Raw genomic sequence first — 18,662 nt, forward strand, 5'->3', positions numbered from 1 at the left:
TCGCAATGGAGAAGGGTAGTTAGTGGGGTCCCTCAGGGATCTGTGCTGGGACCTCTGCTTTTTAACATATTCATAAATTACCTAGAGATGGGGTAACTAGTGAGGTAATCAAATTTGCTGATGACACAAAGTTATTCAAAGTCGTCAAATCGCAGGAAGATTGTGAAAAATTACAAGAGGACCTTATGAGAATGGGAGACTGGGCGTCTAAATGGCAGATGACGTTTAATGTGAACAAGTGCAAAGTGATGCATGTGGGAAAGAGGAACCCAAACTATTGCTACGTCATGCATGGTTCAGCGTTAGGAGTCACGGACCAAGAAAGGGACCTAGGTGTTATCGTTGATAATACGTTGAAACCTTCTGCTCAATGCGGTGCTGCGGCTAGGAAAGCAAATAGAATGTTGGGTATTATTAGGAAAGGGATGGAAAACAAAAATGAGGATATTATTCTGCCATTATATCGCTCCATAGTGCTACTGCACCTCGAGTATTGTGTGCAATTCTGGTTGCTGCACCTCAAAAAAGATACAGTGGCATTAGAAAAGGTGCAGAGAAGGGCGACAAATATGATACAGGGGATGGGACTACTTCCCTATGAGGAAAGGCTGAAGAGGCTGGGGCTCTTCAGCTTGGAGAAAAGGTGGCTGAGGGGAGATATGATAGAGGTCTATAAGATAATGAGTGGAATGGAAAGGGTCGATGTGGAGCATCTGTTTACGCTTTCCAAAAATACTAGGACAAGGGGGCATGCGATGAAGCTGCAGTGTGGTAAATTTAGAACGAATTGGAGGAAATTTTTCTTCATCAACGCGTAGTTAGACTCTGGAATTCGTTGCCGGAAAAAGTGGTTAAGGCGGTTGACTTAGCAGAATTTTAAAAAGGGTTGGATGGCTTCCTGGAGGAAAAGGCCATAGAATGTTATTGAATGGATGTGGGAAAAATCCACTATTTCTGAAATGGGCAGGACAAATTGTTTGTTTTTTTGGCCACTGTCAGAGACAGGGTGCTGTACTCGATGGACCCTTGGAGGGGCATAATTGAACAAAAACGTCTATCTCCATGGGCGTTTATCTCCGAGAACGGGTCCGTGAAGGGGCGGGCCGAACCATATTTTCGACAAAAAATAGACGTCCATGTTTTATTCAACAATGTGTGAGCTGGGCGTTTTTGTTTTTCAGCGATAATGGAAAGTGAAAGCGCCCAGCTCAAAAACGAATAAATCCAAGGCATTTGTTCGTGGGAGGGGCCAGGATTCGTAGTGCACTGGTCCCCCTCACATGCCAGGACATCAACCGGGCACCCTAGGGGGCACTTTTACAAAACCAAAAAAAAAGGTAAAAGAGCTCCCAGGTGCATAGCACCCTTCCCTTGTCTGTTGAGCCCCCCAAATCCCCCTCAAAACCCACTGCCCACAAGTCTACACCATTACTATAGCCCTAAGGGGTGAAGGGGGGCACCTACATGTGGGTACAGTGGGTTGGGGGGGGGGTTGGACGACTAATAAGCATTAAGCAGCACAATTGTAACAGGTAGGGGGGATGGGCCTGGGTCCACCTGCCTGAAGTCCACTGCACCCCCTAACAACTGCTCCAGTGACCTGCATACTGCTGTCAGGGAGCTGGGTATGACATTTGAGGGTGAAAATAAAAAGTTGTGAAACTTCATTTTTTGTGGTGGGAGGGGGTTAGTGACCACTGGGGGAGTCAGGGGAGGTCATCCCCGATTCCCTCCAGTGGTCAGCTGGTCATTTAGGGCACTTTTTGGGGCCTTATTCGTGAAAAAAACAGGGTCCAGGAAAAGTGTCCTAAATTCTAGCTAAAAACGCATACTTTTTTCCCATTATCGGTGAAATGCGCCCATCTCTGTTCGGCAGATAACCACGCCCCAGTTCCGCCTTCGCCACACCTCTGACACGCCCCCATCAACTTTGTCCGCATCCACGACGGAGTGCAGTTGAAAACGTCCAAAAATCGGCTTTCGATTATACCGCTTTATTCGTTTTTGTGAGATAAACGTCCATCTCCCGATTTAGGTCGGACCTTGGGAGTTTTTCTCGTTCGATTATAAGCAGGATGGTCTGTCCCAGCATGGCGATGCTTATGTACTTAAGCAGTTACCTTAGCAGGGTTTTAGAAAGATTTGCTAATTTCCTAAAAGAAAAGTCCATATTAAGATTCACTTGGGAAAATCCACGCTTATTTCTAGGATAAGCAGCATAAAATCTGTTTTACTGTTCTGGGAAATTACCAGGTACTTGTGACTTGAATTGGTCACTGTTGGAAACAGGATACTGGGCTTGATGGACCTTTGTTCTGTTCCAGTATGGCAATGCTTACATTCTTATGACAGGACTTGAGGAATTCTGGAAATTATACCATTTAGTTGTATAACATATATCTAAGTGGTGATATTCAGCCACTAAGGGGTCCTTTTACAAAGCTGCAGTGTGCTGAGGCCCCCTTTTACCACAGCAAGTAAAAGGCAAATGAAGCACTTGCCACGTGGCCATTTCGGAGGGGGGGGGGCATTTAACCCAGCGGTAACCGGGCAGCATGCAGCACTGCTCAATTACCACTGGGTAAATACTTGTGCTACAAAAATTTAAATATTTTTGTAGCGCCGGAAGTGGCGTGCACTGGGGGTGGGAACTACCGCTGGTCTGCTGGTCCGCTGGTCTGCTGCAGTAGCCCGGCGGTACATCCAGTTTAGCAAGCAGTAAGCCCACATTGGACTTACCACCACTTAAAAGTAAAAGACCCCCTAAAAGAATAATTCTATAACACCACCCATGTAGGCACTTGTTATGATGCCTGTTTTCAGCCTATTCTGTAATGAAAAGTAGGTGCCTACTTTTCATGCTAGTGCAAATTGCCCTAAAGCTGGTGCAGATGCCTGTGTCTAGATGTTCCTTTAATCAGTGAGGCCTTATAATACAGTTATTCATCTCAACGTTATTTTCTTCTCAAAGGAAACAGTACCCTGACCCCCCCTCTCCCAGTGGTCCAGAATCACTCTCTCCCTCCGTTTGTTGGTCCAGCATCTCTCCCTCTCAGTCTTTCTCTAACTCTCTTACCGCCACTCCCCCCTCAGGTTCAGCATCTCTCCCCTCTCTTCCCCCTTTTTTGGTCCAGATCTTTCTCTCTCTTTCTTCCTTCTGTTCTTCCCCGGGCCCACACACACACACACACATGGATCTGGCATCGCTGCATCTCCCCCCCTCCCCACACACACACACACATGGATGTGGAATCTTTTCATCTCTCTCCTCCCCCACCCCCCCCCCCCCCCACAACGCAGGCCAAGCATCTCTCCCTCCCCCCCAACTCTATGTGGGTCTGGTATCTGTCTCTAGATCCCTTTCCCCTCACAGACCTCCAAACTCATGGTGCTTGGCCAGCAGAAGCAGCTATGAAAACAGGCTGCCTTCCGCCAACCCCACAAGGGCCTTTCCTCTACTGAGTCCTGCCCACAAGAGGAAGCAGGACACAGCAGAGGAAAGACCCTGGTGGAGACAGCTGGAGGCAGCCTGTTTTTGTCACTGCCTCTGACAACCACTGGCCATGAGTTTGAGTGACTGGGGGAGGGGGATAAAGAGTGATGCTGGGCCTACAGGAGTTGGGAGGAAGGGAGAGAGAGAGAGATGCCAGTTAGAGGGCACTTCAGTTCCACATCAGGTGGCCACTACCCTTGGGTTTCCCTGGGCTTTTTGCCAAGTTTGCTCAATGGTAACTATGTCCCTTCAGCCCATGCTTTGCCCAAGCTTCTCCCTAACTTACTCTAGAGGTACATGAATATTTATGCCACATGTACTTTTAAGTGTGACCTAATTTTACAAGAGGCCTTCTGCATACATAAATCATTATTTTACATGTAAAAAAAATTACTTGCTTTAATTTATATGTGAATATTCAGTAGTGCCAGCTAAACAACTAGCACCGCTGAATACATGTATGATCTGAAACCATCTAAGTCAGACACTTCCAAATTATGCATTCTCTATGTGACTGTCAATCCTATCAGCAACAATTAATTTGACTTGTATTTCTTCAATACTGTAACATGAGCTCTAGATTTGTGCCATATGAATGTTTTAGCAAAATATAAATATGTAACAGGATAATACAGGCACACATCACAGTGTAGGCCAGACAGCTATGGAGTCCAGGCTTTGAGGATGACAGCACATTAAATCTAGAAGAGGCTACTCTGGATGGGCAGATCATTTTCCGCTACTGAAAATCCCTCTTCAAAGCACAGTCTATAAATTGATATGTGGAGTGACCAAAAATAAAATGAAACGTGAATTTCCAATGGTCATGGATGCATGGAATGCTTTCCTCAAGTGGATGGTAGAGACTAAATCCCCTGTCTTAAAGGGTTTTCCATAAAATACTTAATACATATGTATCTACATTAGTTGATATTTCAGTGCCTAAAACTAAGTGCATCCATTTACACCTGTGAAAAAAGGCGTAAATCCAGGCACGTAGATTTAGGCGCATTGGGCCATATTCTATTACCAGGTGCATAAATTTTGAAACACCTACAAAATGTTCATTTCCCTGCCCATAACCATGCTTCTTTTTGTTTGAAGTTCAGCGCACATCATTACAAAATAGGGGGTGATATGATAGAAGTCTACAAGATAATGAGTGGAATAGAGCGGACAGATGTGAAGCATTTGTTTACACTTTCAAACAACAACAAAACCAGGGGACACAAGATGAAGCTAGAATATGGTAGATTTAAAACAAATAGGAGAAAGTTTTTCTTTACTCAGCTTGTAGTTGGACTCTGGAACTCGTTGCCGGAGAATGTAGTGACAGCAGCTGGCCTTACGAAGTTTAAGGGGGGTTTGGACAGATTCCTGAGGGAAAAGTCCATTGAACATTATTAAGAATTAAGTTTTTTTTTTGGGGGGGGGAGGGTTTGCTAGGTTCTTGAAGCCTGGATTGGCCACTGTCGGAGACAGGATGCTGGGCTTGATGGACCCTTGGTCTTTTCCCGGTATGGCGGTGCTTATGTACTTATGTAATATGCTTAGTGAGTTGTGCGCCTAAATTCTAATCAGTGCCAATTAGTGCTCATTATTGCATGTTAAGGGGGTCTTTTACAAAGTGGCGGTAAGTCCAATGTGGGCTTGCTGCTTGCTAATCTGCAACAACCGCCAGGTAGTTCCCACCCCCCAGCGCGCGCCACTTGTGATACTACAAAAATATTTTTATTTTTGTAGCACCGGTATTTACCCAGCTGTAATCAGGCAGTGCCGCACACTACCTGGTTAATGCCGGGTTATCACGGGAGCCCTTACCGCCACCTCAAATGGCCGCCAGCAAGTGCTTCACGGCGCACAGCCATTCCTTTTTAAAAAAAATAGCCTTTTACCTGCTGCAGTAAAAGGGGGCCTCAGCGTGTATCAAAACACACAGTGACGCCAGCACAGGCCCCCTTTTACTGCAGCTTGGTAAAAGGACCCCTAGGTGCTGTTTTCAGCGCTCATTAGCTTGTTAAGGGGGCCTTTTACAAAGGCGCACAGAAAAATGACCTGTGGTAGTGTAGACATGTGTTTTGGGTGCGCGCAGAATCATTTTTCAGCACACCTGTAAAAAATGCCTTTTTTAAGTTTTTTCCAAAAATACACGTGCAGCAAAATGAAAATTGCCGCGCATCCATTTTGGGCCTCAGACCTTACCGCCAGCCATTGACCTAGTGTTAAAGTCTCATGCAGTAACCAGGCACTAATGACCTATGCGCGTCAAATGCCACTCGGCGCCCGCCCAATACATGTGTCCAAAAATAAATTATTTTTCAGACGCGCATCTTGGACGTGCGCCAAAAATGAAATTACCGCAAGAGCACACGGTAGCCAGGTGGTAACTCCATTTTGGAGCATGTTGGGCGCGTATAAACACTTATGAGGCTTATTAAAGAGCCCCTTAGCTTGTTAAGTTGCGCACACTTTTTTAAAATCTGCGCTGATTTTGGCACAGATCTCTAGGCGCGCTATATGGAATCCAGAGATAAGTTCTAATATTCAACCAAGAAAGCCGGCTGTCTCATGCCGAATTTCAGCACTTAGCTGTGTTAAGGCTATTTAACCAGCCAGGTGCCATTCCTGGCCAGTTAAATAGCACTAAATGTTGGGTGGTATGTTTTTAAAACTATGATCCATGAATAATAGAAGTAAATATCTGTTTTATTGTAGCAGGGCTTTGACTGTGTGACATTCAGAGTTGTTCAAAGAATGTATGAGTGTTAAGTCTCCATGGGATGATGCTAAATATATAATTACTAGTGGAACCATGCCTGTTTCCTCAACGATGAAACGGGCCCTAGGAAGGCTGTCATGTAAACTTTTTTTTTTCTCTCTCCCCTGCCCTCTCCTCCATGTTCAGCAATTCTTCCCTCCCCTCCCCTCCATGTCCAGCGATTCTCCTCTTCCCTGCCCTCCCATCCGTGTCCCACAATTCTCTCCTTTACTGTCCTCTCATCCCATCCATGTCCATCAATTCTCCTCTGCCCTGCCCTCCCTCCCCTCGATGTCCCGCTATTCTCTCCTCCCCTCGATTTGTACCTGAATGTTCTCTGGCTGGCTGGCGCTGGCTTCCGTTCTGTTCGTAACATCCCTCCTGACGTCAGCTCGCCTCCAGTGTTTCCCATCCCTCTCACTGTTCCGTCCTCTGACGTCATTACGTCTTGACGCGAGGGTGGGACAGTGAGGGGGAATGGAACGTTGGAGGCTGGCTGATGTCAGGAGATGTTATGAACCCAGGCAGCCAGGAGATATTACGAGCCCAGGCAGCCAGACATGAAACGTTGGAGGGGCAAATTATTATATAGGATGTGGAATGAGAAGACCTGCTTCCTCCTCCCCCTCCCCCAGCTGGATATCTTCAGACAGTCAAACATTCATCCAGCACAGAGATTTTACAGAACTGAAACCATTGTTTGGTTTCGAAATGGAGACTGGCAAAGATTAATATAAGATATTTGTTTTCAACTTGCAAAATCAAATGCATAGAAAATTTAAATATTGGCTTACTGAATTTTATTACTACCCCTCTTACCCCTCTTTGTTTTTAATTTCTATAGGACACAGAAATTCTGAACACTGCCATTCTCACTGGAAAAACAGTAGCAGCACCTGTCAAAGTGGTTTCCATTGAGGAAAATGGCTCTGTGACTGACATTTCCGAACTGGTAGAGTGTAAATCTTCAGATGAAGATGTCGTAAAAGTAAGTTTCTTATTGTCTTATTGGAGGTGCTACAATCTTCTCCTCTATTTCCTTCCTACCGTTAGCGTGCATTCAGTTGGTTAGCATGCCATTTTGAAAGCGTGTTATGAGAGTGAAGCAAGTCTGTCTTTTCCTGTGTCATAGTGGGGCTCCTGAGGAAGGAAAACAAAGCAAAGTTTTAGAGAGCCCAGCTACAACAGTGATATATGGACTATTATTGAATGTTTCTACCACATTAGATAAGTGATTTCATTTTATTTAGTGACTTTTTGAAGACCGTAGTCCTTTCAAGCTTGCTTCTTTCTTTTTTCTTTTTTTTTAAGCGATTCATTATGAGTGTTGATGAGCTTCAATGTGTGTATGTGTTTCCTGTTATTGATTTTGGCATATTTGCACAGGGAGTACCTATGATAGTGTGAGCATTGATATACACAGGGGGTTAGAAACATGATGACAGATAAGGGCCAAATGACCCATCCAGTCTGCTCATCCTCAGAAACCACTAACTCCTCCTTTTCCTAAAAGATTCCACGTATCTGTCCCACGGTTTTTAAAATTCTGACACAGTCTTTGTCTCCACCACCTCCAGCAGAAGGCCATTCCACGCGTCCACCACCCTTTCCATGAATAAGTATTTTCTTAGATTCTTCCAAAGCCTATTTCCTCTTAACTTCATCCTATGCCCTCTCATTCCAGTGTTTCCCTTCATTGGAAAAAGGCTAACCTCCTGTACATTAACACCACTGAGGTATTTAAATGTCTCTATCATATCCCCTCTCTCCCAGCGTATACATGTTAAGATTCATAAGCCTGTCCTCATATGTTGTGGGTTTTTTTTTATTTTTAATTTGTAAATTTTGAATATAATGACAAGTAATTATTACAATGTCAATGCAACACAGCACCATATAAAGAAAAAGAAAATATATAGAATAATGGATACTTCCAAATGAAGAGAATTAACACAAAGTAATATATAACCCTTATTATTCTAAAATTCAAGGATATTAAGTTATTCTGCTTCCTTAGACCACAAATTAGAAAGAAGGGGGGGGTGGTCTCAAATATTAGAGAAGATCCTAACATATTCATAACCATAGGCGCCCCGTATAAGAGGCTTGGGGAGGCTAAGCCTCCCCAGCCCAATCATGGACTTCTTTTGGCTGCTAGGGGCGCAGGGGGAGCGGTCGCTCCCTCAAACAGATCTTTAAAAGAGAATCACTGCCAGTGACCAGTCTCTGCCTCCTCCCCCCTCCTGCGCGAGTCTTGCACCTCCCCCCCCCCCCCCCCCGCTCTCACCCATTCGCATGGTCACTCCGGCGTTCTCTCTCCGACACCGGCGATTCACAACATAGGCAGCCTTAACCTGCCTGCGTCGGAGCCTCTCCCTCAAGGCGCGTCCCACCTCTGCGTAAGTTGCATTAGAGGAGGCGGGACACGTCTGAGGGAGAGGCTCCGACGCAGGCAGGTTAAGGCTGGCTATATTGTGAATCGCCGGGCCCGGCGTCGGAGGGAGAACACCTCAGGCTTTAAAAACGAGCGGATGGGTGAGAGCGGGCGGAAGAGACAGGACCCTTGGGGGGGAGGGGAGAGGAGAGTCGCTGGAGGGCAGGGGTAAAGGGAATGTTGATTGATTTTGATGGCTTTTGCTGTAGAATCCAAACTTTATTGAGCACAGGGGTTTTGGTGGGGGTAGGGTTGGGATTGGGGGGGGGTGAATGGCTGTCTAGCTTTTCTGGCTGTGTGAATTGTTATAAAATTTGGCGGTAAGACATGGGAGGAGGTCTGAGTGTCAGATAAGAGAAACTTGTAAAGACGAAATAGAAAGATGAAGCCTGTCATTACCTACTAGTGGACATGGTGAAGGCTGGCACTCTAACTAAATGGAAACATACTTGGGACAGATGTAGAGGGTAATGGAAAGAGCATAGCAAAGAAGAGGTTGGGGGGGGGGGCTAGGATTGGTTTATTTATGGAAATTTATTCATTCCCTGAAAATGGTAGAGAGGAAGCCAACTGTGCAGACTCTGCTTTCATGTACTGTGTTTCAGCTGAGTATTTTTTTGCTTTTGCAAGTCTTGCTGCCTTGATTTTACTCCATGGTGTAGAGATGCCACACTAAGGGCCCAGAGAAGATGCATGTGGCGCCTAGGTGCCACGTTGAATGTCCCCGATCCTACACTGCATGGCATTTCCATCTTGGCCTGTGCTCCACCTTGTTTGGGCTCCTGCCTACTCTTGTGTAAATGTTGCGTAAACGTTATGTTCATTAAAGTAAATATAGAGCAGTTTGGGAGCATTGCAACTCGCCAGCTCTGTGGCAAAATAAGCAATTTGAATATTTGACTCCTAACCACTACTCACTTGCCCTGTCCTTTAACCTCACCTATTTATTCCCTTACCCTTAATTGTTCTGTCTGTTTACCTGTCTTCTCTAGATTGTAAGCTCTTTGAGCAGGGACTGTCTTTTTTGTGTATGGTGTACAGCGCTGTGTATGCCTTGTAGCGCTATAGAAATGATAAGTAGTAGTAGGAGGAGGGCTGCTGGACATGGGTGGATGGAGGGGAGAGCAGGGTTGCTGGACATGGGTGGATGGAGGAGAGGGCAGGGGGAGAGGAGGGCTGCTGGACATGGGTGAATAGAGGGCAGGGCGGGGGGGAGAGGAGGGTTGCTGGGTGGGTAGATGGAGAGGAGAGTTGCTGGACATGGATGGAGGAGAGGGAAGGGAGAGAGAAAAAATGTTGGACATGGATGGAGGGGGAGGGAGGAGTGAGGAAGGAGATGAGATGAGGGAAAAGGAAGAGAGTAGAAAAACTGTACATGGATGAAGAAAATAGGCAGAAGCTGGATCCACTGGACAGTCAAGTCTGCGGAGGACCCAGCTTTTACTTACGGATGTAGGACAAGAAATGAAGAAGAAAGGCGGAAAGTAAAGAAATAAATGGAAAGGAAGCCCTGGAAATGGAGTTAAGAGGACAGATAGCAGCAGAATCAGATACTGGGCCAGCATGATCAGAAAAACAAAGTCACCAGACAACAAAGGTAGAAAAGATCATTTTATTTTCATTATAGTGTTTGGAATATGTCCACTTTGAGAATCAGGTGCTCAACATTTTAAAAGTTTATATTTATTTACTTATTTATGGCATTTTATCCCACATTAAACATGAATTAGGGTGTTTTGTGGCTCTACATGAGAATTGTGATATTATGATCCCTTGTTTAATATTGTTGACGGGCTGCATTTTCCGTATGGGTGGTATATTGGTGTATTAGGTTCTGCCCAGTGTAATATTTATGGTACAGTAAGGTTCTGAGTGTGTTTTTGCACAAAGTTGTGCATAATGTTTTGCAGTTGAGCGATTTTGTGACTTATTTTTTTTTTTCTGTGTGTTATCAGACAATTATGGATTTAAGCTCCACCCCTGGCCCCACCCCTAACCCCGCCCCCTTTAGCCTCCCCAAACAGTTGGGCCACCGACCGCCTATGTTCATAACCAAGTAAGGCTTCATGCAACTCCCAAACTCATACATTTACAAGCTTTTTAGAATCTAGAAAGACTTTCAAATGGTCAGGCGAAAAGAAAACATATTTTGTTGAACCTAGGCGAATTATACATTTACATGGATAGGCCAGTAGAAAAGATCCTCCCACATCCAAAGTTTTTTGTTTCATCTCCAAGAACAGTTTTCTTCTCTGCTGAGTACTTTTGGTGACATCTTGAAACATCCAAACCTTGGCACCAGCAAATAAAGTAGATGAATTTCGGAAATATAAACGTAGTATTGTGTTAAGATCTTGTTCAAAAATAAATGAAATTAACAATGTCAGTCTCTGTGTAGTAACATCCAATGTTTGTTCTAATATTTCTGAAATATTCGCCAAATCCAAACTTTTATTTCCAACATCTTCTGGTTCACCTGGAACCTTTTGTTTCTTCTGGGGTAAATAAAACATTTTATTTATGGGGGGAAAAGCGTCCTGAGGCAACTTTAATATCTCCACAGAGTATCTTTTAAACATGTCCAATGGTGAAACCCCAGGACCTCATATGTTTTATGACGGAGACATCTTACCAATTTTGTAGCTGCCTTCTGGACCGACTTCATTCTGATTATAGCTTTCTGTCATTCTTCAGAATTGCACGCAGTACTCTAAATGAGGCCTCACCAGAGACTTATACAAGGTCACTATCACCTCTTTTTTCCTGCTGGTCATCCCTCTCCTTATGCACTCAAGCATCCTTCTGGCTTTGACCATTGCCCTTGCTACCTGTTTGGCCACTTCAAGATCATCAGACACAATCACTCACAAGTTTCGTTCTTCTTCCATATGCAGAAGCACTTCACCCCCTATATTATATTGTGCCCTTGGATTCTTGTAACCCAAGTGCATGACCCTGCATTTCTTAACATTAAATCTTAGTTGCCAATTATTGGACCATTCCTCGAGCTTTGCCAGATTCTTCCTCATGCCAACCACACCTCTGGGGTGTCCAAAACTTATTACAGAGATTGGTATCATCCACAAAGAGAAAAACCTTACCAGACAGCCCTTCCATAATATTGCTCACAAAGATGTTGAAGAGAGCCAGCCCGAGGACCAATCCCTGCGGCACACCACTGATAACATCCCTTTCCTCAGAGCAAGATCTATTTACCACTACCTTCTGTGTTCGTGTCCTCCCACTTAACCAATTTTTGACTCAGTCAGACACTTTAGGTCCAATACTGAGGGCACTCAATTTGTTTGCCTGTGCGGAACCATGTCAAAGGCTTTGCTAAAATTCAAATTCACCACTTCTAGTGCTCCTCCCACGTTCAACTGTTTGGTTACTCAGTCATAGAAATCAATCAGATTTGTCTGACATGACCTGCCTCTAGTGAAGCCATGCTGCCTCAGGTCCTGCAGTCCATTCGATTCGAGAAACCTCACAATCCTCCAATTCAGAAGTGTTTCCGTTAGTTTGCTCACCTCCAAGGTCAGACTGGCACATCTGTAATTCTCAACCTCCTCCTTACTTCTTCTCTTGTGCAGAATCCGCCCTTCTCCAGTCCTCCAGGACCACTCCAGACTAAGCATCGAAGAGGTCAGACAGCAGAACTAGAAAGCAATGTGTTATAGAATATGTAAATGTTTATCCACATATTTATTTATAACAGTAATAAGACCTAGATCTCCAAGAATTAATATTTTATATGTAAAAGGCTCTGATATTGTTAAAGAGAATATTGAGGGGCATTTTCGAAAGGACGTCCAAGTTGCGATTTGGACGTCCTTGAAAAACGGCAAAATCCAGGGGCGGGGAAACCTGTATTTTCGAAACAAGACGGACATCCATCTTTCGTTTCGAAAATACCGTCAGGGACGTCCAAATCCTTAAATTTGGACGTCCCTAGACATGGACGTTTCTGACTTTCGATGATTTTTGAAACCAAAGACGTCCATGTCAAAAACGTCCAAATGCAAGCCATTTGGTCGTGGGAGGGGCCAGCATTTATAGTGCAGTGGTCCCCCTGACATGCCAGGACACCAACCGTGCATAGCTCCCTTACCTTGGGTGCTGAGCCCCCCAAAACCCACTACCCACAACTGTACACCACTACTATAGGCCTTACGGGTGAAGGGGACACCTATATAGGGTTACAGTGGGTTTGTGGTGAGCTTTGGAGAGCTCACTGTTCCCTCCACAAATGTAACAGGTAGAGGGGGTATGGGCCTGGGTCCACCTGTCTGAAGTGCACTGCAGTACCCACTAAAACTTCTCCAGGGACCTGCATGCGCTGTCATGGACATGAGTATGACATCTGAGGCTGGCATACAGGCTGGCACGACATATTTTGAAAGATGTTTTTTGTTGGTGGGAGGGGGTTAGTGGCCACTGGGGAAGTAACGGGAGCTCATTTCCGATTCTCTCCAGTGGTCATTTCGGGCACCTTTTTGTGCCTTAGTCATAAGAAAAACAGGTCTGGGTGAAAACTTCCAAGTGTTCGTCATGGACATCCTTGTTTTTTTCGATTATGGGTCAAGGATGTCCAAGTGTTAGGCATGCCCAAGTCCCACCTTCGCTACGCCTACGACACACGCCCTTGAACTTATGCTGTCCTTGCAACGGAGTGCAGTTGGAGACTTGCTAAATCGGGTTTCAGTTATACCGATTTCGACGTCCCTGGGAGAAGGACGTCCATCTTCCGATTTATGTCTAAAGATGGACGTCCTTCTCGTTCGAAAATGAGCCCCATTGTTTTCCAAATTGAAAACCAGTAAGCAACTAGAAATGACCTTTCTGACTAAAACAAAATAGATAAGAGTATGTTCATTAACATTCAAACTGATCATTTATCATGTATTTATTTGCTACGTCTGTTATTGCATAGATCAGAACAGTTTACATATCAAAAAATATACAAATAACATATACCATAATTTAAGCTATGAACTCCATTTTATGATAGGACAGCACAGACACAACTTCCATACCGAAGAAGACATAGACGTTCAGTACAGCACATCAATCATACTTTATCTCCAATAGTTCATATCTTCTATATAATGTGGAGGGGCATAATCAAACGGGACGCCCAAGTTTTCCTGAGGGCGTCCATGCAGGATGTCCCCGCAAAGGGGTGGGGAAACCCGTATTATCGAAACAAGATGGGCGTCCATCTTTCGTTTCAATAATACGGTCAGGGACACCCAAATCTCAACATTTAGGTCGACTTTAAAGATGGTCGACATAAATGTTGTGATGGTCGACCTTAGAGATGGTCTTCCTGGTTTTCAGGGATAATGGAAACCGAAGACGCCCATCTCAAAAACGACTAAATCCAACTCATTTGGTCGTGGGAGGAGCCAGCATTCGTAGTGTACTGGTCCCCTTGACATGCCAGGACACCAACCGGGCAGCCTAGGGGGCACTGCAGTGGACTCACTGATGCACAAACTGAACGGAAAAAGGTCGCAAGATAGGATGGGATGGTTGAGTGAAGCACTTTAAATGTCAAAACAAGAATTTTAAATTTTACTCTTAATTCTGACGGGATCCAGTGAAGCTGACATAACAAAAGTGTGGCCCTATCATATTTAGAGACTCGACAGATAACACGGGCAGCCGTGTTTTGAGTGGTTTGTAAGCATCTTAAATTTTGCCTAGTAATGCCTGCATAGATAACATTACAATAGTTGTATTGTTGTTCGAATATTTGTACTGCTCTAGTTGCCTATTGCTCATGTTTGATCTATTCTTACTGTACACCACCTTGAGTGAATTCCTTCAAAAAGGCGGTAAATAAATCCTAATAAATAAATAAATAGTCAAAGCATGTTGCAATGTAAGCAAAGGCTAAGATATGCAATGAATTATTGTCTATCGCATTTCTAATAGAATGTCATTTTCCTAGGTGATTCAACTCTGAATTATGGGTATGCAACAAAAAGGATTCGTAGTTGGATACTCCCTTAGGGTGCAATTTTCTGTTTCATCACAGAGTAGTTGTTTATTTATTTATTTATTTATTTATACACCGTCTACAACCTAGACAGTTTCCAAAAAGCCATACATAATTAAAAACAAACATAAAGAATTTAAGAGCGGAACTTCACAATCATCACAAATCATTACAATAGTGCTGCTCTCTACACCATAAAAATATAACAAACTGCTCTTAATAAAACGCTGCAGCAAATAGTTGTGTCTTCAATAGCTTTTTAAATTGCAAAACATTACTGCATAAACGGATGTGTCCAGGAAGTGCATTCTACAATTGAACACCCGCAATGGAAAAAGTTGAATATATATTATCAACATAGTGAACTCTTGCTACTAACAGGCTTATTTTCGAAAGAGAAGGACACCCATCTTTCGACACAAATCACAAGATGGGCATCCTTCTCACAGGGTCGCCCAAATCGGTATAATGGAAAGCCGATTTTGAGCGTCCCCAACTGCTTTCCATCACAGGGACTTGGGCGTGCCTAACACATGGGCTTCCTCGACCCATAATGGAAAAAAAAGGGCATCCCTGACAAACACTTGGATGACTATTCTTGGTCCTTTTTTTCTTACGACCAAGCCACAAAAAGGTGCCCGAACTAACCAGATGACCACCGGAGGGAATCGGGGATGACCTCTCCTTACTCCCCCAGTGGTCACTAACTCCCTCCCACCCTCAAAAAATATTTTTAAAAATATTTTTTGCCAGCTTCAGTGCCAGCCTCAAATATCATACCCAGCTCCATGACAGTAGTATGCAGGTCCCTGGAGCAGTTTTAGTGGGTGCAGTGCACTTCAGGCAGGCGGACCCAGGCTCATCCCCCCCTACCTGTTACACTTGTGGTGGTAAATGTGAGCCCTCCAAAACCCACCACAAACTCAGTGTACCCACATCTAGGTGCCCCCCTTCACCTGTAAGGGCTATGGTAGTGGTGTACAGTTGTGGGTAGTGGGTTTTGGGGGGCTTGGGGGGGGGCTCAGCACACAAGGTAAGGGAGCTATGTACCTGGGAGCTTTTTCTGAAGTCCACTGCAGTGCCCCTTAGGGTGCCCGGTTGGTGTCCTGGCATGTCAGGGGGACCAGTGCACTACGAATGCTGGCTCCTCCCATGACCAGTGGCGTAGCAAGGGCGGGGTGGTGGGGGCGGTCCGCCCCGGGTGTCTGCGGGTGGGGGGTGCTCCGCTCCCGCTGCTCCCACCCTACCTTCTTTAAAAAAGAAATCAGTAAAGCGGCGTGGCAGGCAGCGCAGCTTCGCTTCTGCCCTGCTTGTAAAACAAGTAGATCTCCTTGTCGGGCCTTCGCTCACTGGGTCCCGCCCTCCTCTGAGGTAACTTCCTATTTCCTCGAGGGCAGGACCCAGTGAGCGAAGGCCCGACGAGGAGATCTACTTGTTTTACAAGCAGGGCAGACGCGAAGCTGCGCTGCCTGCCACGCCGCTTTACTGATTTCTTTTTTTAAAGAAGGTAGGATGGGAGCAGCGGGAGCGGAGCACCCCCCACACCCGCTGTCGTCTCGACGGAGCTGGTAGTCGGGTCGGGTCAGGGGTGCCCAGATGACAGAAGGGGATGGGGTGGGGAGCCCAGATGACAGAAGGGGATGGGATGGGGAGCCCAGATGGGGATGGGATGGGGAGGGGAGCCCAGATGACAGAAGGGGATGGGGTGGGGAGCCCAGATGACAGAAGGGGATGGGGAGGGGATGGGGAGGGGAGCCCAGATGACAGAAGGGGATGGGGGCCCAGATGACAGAAGGGGAGGGGAGCCCAGATGACAGAAGGGGATGGGGATGGGAGCCCAGATGGCAGAAGGGGATGGGGTGGGGTGCCCAGATGACAGAAGGGGATGGGGTGGGGAGCCCAGATGACAGAAGGGGATGGGGAAGGGAGCCCAGATGGGGTCTGGGGCTGAAAGGGGAGGCCCTAATGCAAGGCATGTGGATGAAGGGAGCTGGAACTGGGGGCTGAAAAGGAGGGTAGGTGGGATAAGGGGGCTAGTACTGGGACTGGGGGCTGAAAAGGGGCAAGAGCTGAAACTGTGAGGACTGAGGGCTGAAAAGAAGACAGGGAGAAGTGGCTGGGGCTGAAGCTCGGGACTAGTGAGAGAAAAGGGCTGGGTTTGAAACTGGGGGCTGAAAAGGGGACAGGGAGAAGTGGCTGGGGGCCGAAGCTCAAGACTGGTGGGAGAAAAGGGCTAGGGCTGAAACTGGGGACTGGTGGGATAGTGGGGCTGGAACTGGGGGCTGAAAAAAAGGGCAGAGAGAGGGGACAGATCCTAGATGGAAGGGGGAGTGAGAGGGAGGGCAGACCCTAGATGGATAGGAGAGGAAGGGCAAATGGTGGATTGAGCGGACAGAGAGAAAGGGCAGACAGTGGATGGAAGCGATAGAAAGGGCAGACAGTGAATGGAAGGGGGAGAGAGAGAGGGCAGACAGGGGCAGATGGTGGATGGAAGGGGCAGAGATAGAAGGCAGATGTAGATGGAAGGGGCAGGGAGAGAGGGCAGACATTGGATGGAGGAGACAGCAGAGAGGGCAGATACTGGATGGCAGAGAGAGAACAAAGACAGATGCTGGATGGAAGGAAGGAAGACAGTGAAAAGAAGATGAGGAAAGCAGAAACCAGAGAAAACAAACTGTAAATAAAATATTTACTTTTATTTTTTTGCTTTAGGATATAGTAGTATTGTAGCTGTGTTAATAAATGTTTATAATAGAACATGTAAACAAGGTAATCTTTTTATTGGACTAATTTTAATACATTTTGACTAACTTTCGGAGAACAAAACCCCCTTCCTCAGGTCAGGATAGGATACTGTAACAGCACTATACTGTATTGACCTGAGGAAGGATGTTTTGGCCTCTGAAAGCTAAATGTATTAGTCCAATAAAATGGTATTATTTTATTTTCTATATTTGTTTTATTTCTATTTGTTAATTTGTAAAGTGGTGATTGGTTCTTGTTAGTTTTTTTCAAATTTACATCTGCAGTCTTTATATTTTGCACAGTACTAGGGGACATTTTCTGTTTCTGTGGTGTTGCATTGTATGCAGAGTCTGGCATCTTGGGGGTTCAGTTTAATTTTTGTCTAAATAGAAAGTTAATTATTACTTATTCTATAGTGGATTAGGGTGTGTCTGTGTTTGTGAAAAAGTCATGGCTTTCAGTTGGCATTGACTGTGCAGGATTGACGATCTGTACTGTTCTGTCTGGTTTCGTTTTACAATAGGTGAATTGATGTTCTAGTGCTCACTGTAGTGTTTAAGATGCTTTCCTTTTCCTTGTGTGATTCATAGAAATGACTGCTTATGGTATGGTAGAATTGCTCTATAGGTCCTGAGTGTTTTGTATTCTCGGCATGCCTAGTACTAGATTTTGGAGGGGGGTGTTAAAAAATGACTGGCCCCGGGTGTCAACTACCCTAGCTACGCCACTGCCCATGACCAAAGGGCTTGCATTTGGTCTTTTCTGAGATGGGTGTCCTTAGTTTCCATTATCGCCGAAAATCAGAAATGACCAAGTCTAAGGACGACCATCTGTACGGACGACCTAAATGTTAAGATTTGGGCGTCCCCGACCGTATTATCGAAACGAAAGATGGATGCCCATCTTGTTTCGATAATACGGGTTTCCCCACTCCTTTGCCAAGTTGTCATGCGAGGACGTCCTCAGGAAAACTTGGGTGCCCCTTTCGATTATGCACCTCCACATCTAACAGTAATCACATCGTGTGTTCCAATTTCAAGGACCTTTTCGGGTGATAGACGCATACAGTTTGGGTAAAATAGAATGGGACAGACCAATATGGAGCCTGATGTATCAAAGATAGCACTTTTTACTGAACCCTATAGGCCACTGGTAGCCAGTGCAGGTGTTATGTGATTAAATCTAGAAATTCCTGCCACCATCCTTGCCGCTGGTGGCTTGAGTAGCC

General features: G+C 45.4%; 1 protein-coding gene across 1 annotated transcript in view; it reads left to right on the forward strand.

Annotated features, from left to right (window-relative positions):
- The window catches only part of TMEM132C (transmembrane protein 132C), a 503,591-nt gene that overhangs the window by 421,989 nt on the left and 62,940 nt on the right, over positions 1-18,662 (forward strand). Inside the window, 1 exon segment of the mRNA XM_030219669.1 lies at positions 7,096-7,239. Within this exon segment, the coding sequence (XP_030075529.1) occupies positions 7,096-7,239 (144 nt within the window).

Source organism: Microcaecilia unicolor, chromosome 11, assembly GCF_901765095.1.
Source record: "Microcaecilia unicolor chromosome 11, aMicUni1.1, whole genome shotgun sequence".
Classification (NCBI taxonomy): domain Eukaryota; kingdom Metazoa; phylum Chordata; class Amphibia; order Gymnophiona; family Siphonopidae; genus Microcaecilia; species Microcaecilia unicolor.